The sequence below is a fragment of the Pteropus alecto genome, unplaced genomic scaffold, assembly GCF_000325575.1.
Source record: "Pteropus alecto unplaced genomic scaffold, ASM32557v1 scaffold50, whole genome shotgun sequence".
NCBI classification, from domain to species: domain Eukaryota; kingdom Metazoa; phylum Chordata; class Mammalia; order Chiroptera; family Pteropodidae; genus Pteropus; species Pteropus alecto.
In genome coordinates, this window is record NW_006431918.1 from 18032023 (window position 1) to 18039840 (window position 7818).

Consider the following 7818-nt stretch of genomic DNA (forward strand, 5'->3'; position numbering starts at 1 on the left):
TTTGTGAAAATGCCCTCCTGTGGGGGGGGGGGGGCGGCGGATTTTTTTTCTGCACCATACCAAGCTCTTGTGGCATCCCATCTTTCCTGAGGCATCCCAATCATGTTGGCACCTAGGGCAGTCATCCCTTATCTTGAGGAGAAAACCCCTCCCTTGAGAGAAAAACCTCTCCCTATCCCATAAAGTCATCTGACCTCAACCAAAAAAAAAAAAAGAAGGGAAGTTCAAACCTAAGAGTACTTCACAGTCAGTAAGGCAGCAGTACATGGAAGTGGTGGGCACAAAAGAGGCTCTGTAGGAGCCACACCTAGATTCAGGGGACACCGGACTATGAAGGTGAGGCCACTATATGTCCTGTTTGTAGTTGCCAGAGTACTTTTCTAAATTCAAAGTATCATGAATCCTCTTATTTTTCTTTCTTTTCTTGTTATATTTGATATTTTAATTAAATTTTTTATTTCGAGGTAATTGAAGATTCACATGTACTTGTACGAAATTATAGAAAGAGATCCTGTGCACCCTTTACCTCATTTTACCCAGTGGTAACATAAGGCAAAACTATCATGCAGGATCACACCAGGATCCTGACACTGATGCATCAAGATAGTGAGTAGTTCCAGCATCACAAGGATTCCTCATGTTGCCCTTTTATAGCCACAACCCCTCCCATCTGACTTTCATCTCCTCTTTAACCTCTTTAGCTTTGTCACATTTCCAATTTTGTTTATATGATGATCTGATTAACATTTGTATTTCCTGATAGATTTTAAACTTCATAAGAACTGACAGCATGTTGACTTGTGTCTTGTATTCCCAGTGCCTATTGTTTTGCTTAACACGCCATAGTTGTTTAATATTGTTTGTTGATGGAGTAAATAAATTTCTAATTTTTCTTCTTCTTCTTCTTTTTTTTTTTGTAGGGCTGCCATTTTCATTAATAACTGCCACTTAGAAGTACCCAAGCAAAGGATGTTTTGCTATATTTAACATTTTCTAGTTCAGGTTGGAGGCACAGGTAGCAGGAAAGAAATGGGTAATTTTCAATTTAAAATATTCATAAATTATAAAATAATGATTCTGTATGCTACACAGTTTTAATAGAATTAAAATAATTTTATTAGTTTCTTTTTCTCAATAGCAAGTAAATGATAGCTCTTTTAAAAATGTTTGATTGAAAATAATGCATTCTCTTCCTCTCTTTTTTAGATTTAGAAGAATGCACAGCGTTTTTAAAGAAAATCTCAGAGTTAGTTTTGAATGAAATGCCAAAAGCTGAGTGAGTAATATTGTAGTAGCAAAGAGATGTAAAATTCTATATAATATTCCTCTATATCTATTTGACCTTAAAGTGCTATCTAGCTATATAATTATCTCAGTATATATATTATAGTATATTATATATGTTTACAGTTATATACATATTATATCTTACATATATATAGTTTAACACAGACATTTAGAGCTGTTCTATGGTGAATGGAAACAGTTTTTCCTTACTTTCTTTGTCTACAGATGTCAATGAACCCCATTGCTTTACAAAGGAATGAAACTGATTACACAGGACAGAAATATAACATAGGTCTATATTCAGAATATAGGTGTTAAATTTCTGATTCCAATTCAGATTCTACAATATGGCCTTAGATAATTTTCTCTATCTCTTTGAGTCTTAGTTTCCTTCTCTCTAGGTTGGGAATGACCCTTCCTTTTTCCTATGAAAGATAGTCATGCATATGGATATGTTCAAAAAGTTTTAGCATTGAGACTGACATAAAATAATTACTGAGCAAGTTTAGCTATTGATGGTTATGCTAATGAGATGATAATAACAAAGCTACTGCCTTTTCGGATTGTATTTAATTTACATGTAATTTTTGTTTTAACTGTTTTCATTTTAGTTATTCCAGTATATTCAATGATTTTGTGGAATCTGAATTTTTTCTGATTGATGGAGATTCATTACTTGTCACATGTTTCTGTGAGAAATCATTAAAGCAGGGGCAGGAGCTCCACTTCTTCTATCTGGTTGAATGCTATCTTATGGATCTTATTAAGAAAGGAGGACAATTTGCCATAGTTTTCTTCAAGGTAACGTGACAGTTGAGTTCTTTTCTATGATTTGAGAACCAAAACTAAAAATTCTTCATATTTTTTTTATTACAAATCAAAATATATGTATAAAAATTCAGAAAATTTAAAAGGAGGAACAGAAAAAATTACCCATAATTCCAGTATTCAGAAATGACTACATTTAAGATTTTATTTGCAATAATGGAACTTTATCGTAAGGACACACAGGATCATGAAAGAGGATGAGATGTCTCTTGCAGTGGTTTAGTTGATCTCTGAATTTCAGTCTTTCAACTCTCAGACTTCTGTCTTCAAAAGTCAGGAGTCAAGTTAGTTGAGCCCAGAAGAATGTCAAATTCATTAATGCTGCTTCATTATTATTTGGTCTATAGTAAATGCCTCCAAGGGAATATATGTATATTTGATCTGCTTATTTTGATTATGAATCTAATTAATAAAATTTCGAATACAGATATGTATAAGTACTACCACTGCTTCCTCCTCCTGTCCTTTAAGATAACCAGTGTGTGTTACTCTTAAGGATTTTGGTGTGTGTTTGTTCAGTCGTTTTGCAATCCACATTATTGTTAGATTTTTGAACACTGCTGACTGCTTGCGAGCAATGTTTTGAATAAAGAGCCAGAGTTCTAGCCTCATGCTTCGTGTCTGGTTTACTGCTCTAATTTTGGTCTGTTGAGAAAAATCTATGCTGCTTCAGGAGGGTCACAATGACCTGGGACACTCAAACAGATGATCCACCTCAGCTTTCTTTTCCTTGATAATTTACACCCACCATTTGCTTTGACATACGTTTGTATCTTTTTTTCTTTTTGAAGTGAGTTTGGAGAAGAAAGGAATTAGAATGGGAAGGGAAAGTGTGATAAATCCTGAGAATCATGTGCCTGCTCAAAAGGGACACATGTATTTTAAATTCAAGTTGTGGTTTATGGCGTGTATTTGTGAAATGACAGTCAAAGTTTATGGATTTATTCCCTGACAATAACACAGAACAAAAATGTGCTGGAACCTATCCCTTCAATGACTTTAATGATATGTGTTAAGCAACTAAACTAGTAAACTACGAAAGGATAATTTCAAAGTAATGTACTTTACCTCTCTCCCACAGGATGCTGAGTATGCATATTTCAACTTCCCGGAACTTCTTCCTTTGAGAACTGCTTTAATTCTTCATCTTCAGCAAAATACCACCATTGATGTTCGAACAAAATTTTCTGGATGCTTATCACAAGAGTGGGAAATTTTCTTGGAAGAGAATTGCCCATATTTCCTGATAGTTGCAGATGAAGGCCTGAACAACCTGCAAACACACCTTTTCAACTTTTTAATCATTAAGTCTTGGGCAATGAAGGTCAATGTTGTGATTTCTTCAGAGCAAGAATCTGATATTCTTCGACTTTATGCTTTCTTTATGCCAAGCAAGTTTAGAAACCAAGAGTTTTTCAAGAAGGTAATTTATATCTAAAAGACAAATTACTGCTAGAATTTTACAAAATTTTCTAAATTCCTTGACTCGGTTCTATTTTCACCTCTTTTATAGAAATTATCATAAATTTAACAGAGAGGTATAGAACATTAATAAATAATAATAATACAAATGCAGTCATTTATTGAATACTTACTATCAAAACAATAGTGCTTGGTACTTCCCATGAGTCATTTTATTTAACTTTCACAACAACCTTGTAAGGTAGGTATTAGTATCGTCGTCGTTTTCCAGATGAAGAAATACTTGAATAAGTAATCTGCTAATCATCAATACCAAATGAATAATAGAGCATGGATTTGAAAAGAGGCAGTTTGACTCTAGCCCTTGTGTTTAACTACTGTGTGGTATACTTTCTTCAAGTTAATGATGGCCAGAAATGCATTAATTTGGAGGTAAAAATTATGCCTCTGTTGCTGAGACATACTAGTGAAATGATAGTTAATATGGTAGCTTTTAATGAGAAAACAATGGAGAAGTTTGATGAAAAAGAAAAATAAATGAGATAAATTTATTTCTTAATATTATACATTAATAGAATTATAAAGTATTTAGAAGTTTAATTCCATGATTTTATTATTTTGCTCTATTTGTGTATTTGACAACTACTATATTTAACCCTTGGGAGTCAAAAATGCATAATGATTTCATAAATAGATCTATTTTCTGTTTACTTTTACTACTTATAGCAAATTCTGAATATGAAGATAATTCTATATTTCATCAACACGATTTTTGAGTCGGTTAATGTTTTTGCCCTTAGACAATAGCGTCAAACTGCCCTCATGGTTGGAGACACCCAGATGGTTATCATACGATCTGATAAGAGTTTATTTTGCTTTGGTTAGCACTCCAATCATTAAACTCTAGTTGCCTATTGTGAGCAGGAACACTCCTGACACTCAACTTTATATTGGGAGGAGATACTGTAATCAATTGATCTCATTTTATCCCATTAGGGCAATTTCTAAATCTGAGTTTGAAGAGTGCCCGACAAACATCCTTCTTAAACTCTTCTTAAGAGGATTTTTTTTAATGGAGGATTTTATTACTGATAAAATAATATATTTCCTAATTTATTGAACACTCACCTTGAAAAGATTATTTCATTTACCAATTTGAGGACTTCATGAAATACAAATAAAAAGTACAATGTGCATCGCTAATGGCTGTTGCTGGATGATAGGTACTTGACAGGAGGTTATGCTATTTTCTATATATTTGTATGTTTGAAATTTTTCATAATAAGATGTAATACATTAAATGGACACAATGATTTTTTTGAGATGTTGGAAATGTTCTAAAGTTAGATTATAGTAATAGTTGCACAATTCTGTAAATTTACCAAAAGCCATTGAATTGTAACCTTAAAGTGAGTGAGTTTTATGTTGTTAATTATACCTTCATAAAGTTGTTAAAAAAGTTAAATGTACTAAATTCCCAGGCAAAAATTCATTTGGCAAAGACAAAATAGTGCTGGTTGGTAGGCTTTGAATAGCGTTATTGATGATTTGTAATTACATTAGCATAATTTTTTTACTTAGAAATATTATAATACTTGTGTCTTCAAGGTCTGATTTTTTGTAGTCAGAAAGTAATTATTTTACTTATGACAATTTACATGACTTGCTTTCTTTTTACAGAATGAACAGAAGATTGAGAATGCTTATAAAACCCTGATTAAATATTTGAAAGAATGTAGAGTTTTGGCATTAGAAACCCTTTTTGGAAATTTAAAATGGAAAAATATGATGGAAGAGGTAATGAACCTTAAAAAAAACTTTTATTTGAACTAATTGTTTATTGTACATAAAGCTGCAAAAATAGTATACGGTTTCCATATATCTTTTACACAGCTTCCCCTAATACTTACATCTTATATAACCATGGTACATTGATCCAAACCAGAAAATTAACATCAGAATAATACTATTAACTAAGCTTCAGACCTTATTTGAATTTCACTTACTTTTCCCCTAATAACCTTTTTCTGTTCCAGAATTCTGTCCAGGGTCCCACTTCCATTTATTTAGCTGTTTCCCTCTAGTCTCCCCGAATCTGTACTAGTTTTTCAAGTCTTTCCTTGTCTTTCATGACCTCGACATTTTAAAAAAATATTGATCAGTTATTTTGTTAACATTCCTCAATTTGGGGTTGTCTGATGTTTTCTCATGATTGGAATGAGGTTACATATTTTTGGCAAGAATGCCACCGAACTGATATCGTGTCCTCAATGCAGTATATCAAAGGATTCATGATGTTAATATGTCTTAACACCGGATGAGCTGGTGCCTGCCAAATTTCTCCACTGTAAAGTTACTATCTTTCTTGATTATGCAAATCCTCTTCTTCTCAAATTTTAGCCAATTAATTGTAGAACCCAATTAATTTTGGGTCTGGTCTATAATGGTTATTACTACGGTTATTTCACTCTTTCATTCTACACTTGTTAATTGGAAATTTACTGTAAGGGACAGTCGCTTTAGCTGTGCTATTATGTGTTTATTTATTTATATCAATATGGACTAGTAGATATTTATTTTATATTACAGGTTGAGGTCCAATATTATAATGATTTTGGTGCTCAAATTATTCCGGGTTCGAACATTAGAAACTTCTTCAGGTTTGAACCCATGTTCTTTTATAAGCTCCCCATTTTTTTTTCTTTTTTAAAACCACTATTGAAGTATGATGTCATAGATTGCGGTGATGATTACACAGATTTATATTTATCTTCAAACTCATCAAGCATCATCTTTTTGTGCACTATCTTACTTTTTGAAACCACAAGATGTTCTAATTTCATCTTGTATTTTCCCTGCCCCAGCCCTCAAATCAACCAATTCTCTAAGAAGTTTTGGTTGCTTTTATTGGAAAATGGCATTTAGAAGCCATGATCTGGGAATGATATTTGTTCATTGCTACTGGGGTTTCGTTGCTACTAGGACTTTCCAGCAGACAGAACAAGAAAATATATGTATGTATACTAATCCATGTGTATACACCTATTTTTAATTTATCATCCATCTGTCTTCTATCTATCTAATCATCTATCATCTTTGTATCTCTGTCATCTATCATATCATGTGTTCATATTGAAAACTTTTACTCCAACTTCATATAGTTCATTTACTCTCCTTTCTTTATTTGTAATTTCTTTCTCCAATTGTGAGACATTAAGCTCTCCTTACTTATAATTATTTATTTTTTAATTCTAGTATACAAATAAAGTAGTTTTAGAATTGCTAACAATATATGAGTTATTGTTACTAAGTATTGTTATTCTTAGAATAAGTTATTGTTTCTAAGAATATTGAAACATATTCACTAAGTGGATTACAGGATTTATATAATATGTCAAAATACTCTTTTCCAAAGTTATTTAGGTGAATTCTTTTCTTGTTCACGTCTTTTAGTGTGGTTATATTATTCATTATTAATAGAGTTAGTTTCTTTGGTTAGTGTTTGTATTTCATTTTGGATCCCTCCCATCCATATCCTGATTGTTTTTAATTATTTGGTTTTTTTTTTTTTTTTTTGGAGGGTATGTGAAAGTTATACCAAACATTATGATTTTAAGAATAAGACATATGCAAAAATATATACTCAAAGAAATGACACTTTATTCTTATCCCTGCTGCTCTGGTTCCATTCTCCTCTACAATTCACCCCTTTCTCAAATACTTCCCATAACTTGTTTCTTTAGCTTCCAGTTTATTCTTCATGTATTTCTTTTGTACAATAAAGGCAGATACGTCTGTATTTTCTTATATCCCCTCTTTCTTAAATAAAGGATATCATATTATATCCTTTAGTATTTTTCTTTTTGCATTTAGCAACATATTTTAGAAATCATTTTAAAGCAGTTTAAGGTTATCTTCCTCATTATGTTACATAGCTGCATGGTACTCCTTTGTGTGGATGTACTTCAGTTTATTTAACCAGTTTCTTATTACAGAATTTATACTGTTTCTAACATTTTGCAATTATAATCAATGCTGTGGTGAATAACCACATTGTATGTAATTTTGTACTGTTGGTGATATATCTTTTGAATAGGTTTCTGAAGTGAGATTGGTGAGTCGAAGATGAGTGTATATGTAGCTTAATTAGGTTTTGACAATTTTCTTTCCAAATAGGCTTATACTAATTTTTTTTGTCTTTGTCTTTCCATTTTTAAGTGTGATATATTTTATGAATACACACACACACACATACACACACATTTACACATATAAATCACA

At 31.9% G+C, this 7818-nt stretch overlaps 1 protein-coding gene across 7 annotated transcripts in view; it reads left to right on the plus strand.

Annotated features, from left to right (window-relative positions):
- Positions 1-7818, plus strand: part of LOC102889295 (probable ATP-dependent RNA helicase DDX60) — an 87559-nt gene that overhangs the window by 5991 nt on the left and 73750 nt on the right. For 3 of the 7 annotated variants that reach the window (XM_015585128.2, XM_025042985.1, XM_025042980.1), the window contains exons 2-7: positions 465-606; positions 921-1033; positions 1207-1276; positions 1899-2088; positions 3197-3538; positions 5218-5334. In XM_015585128.2, coding sequence (XP_015440614.1) covers positions 1030-1033; positions 1207-1276; positions 1899-2088; positions 3197-3538; positions 5218-5334 — 723 coding nt within the window. In that variant the 5' untranslated portion in view covers positions 465-606; positions 921-1029. The remainder of the gene's footprint in view (positions 1-464; positions 607-920; positions 1034-1206; positions 1277-1898; positions 2089-3196; positions 3539-5217; positions 5335-7818) is intronic. The other 4 variants (XM_025042982.1, XM_025042983.1, XM_025042984.1 and 1 more) reach the window with 2 other exon arrangements.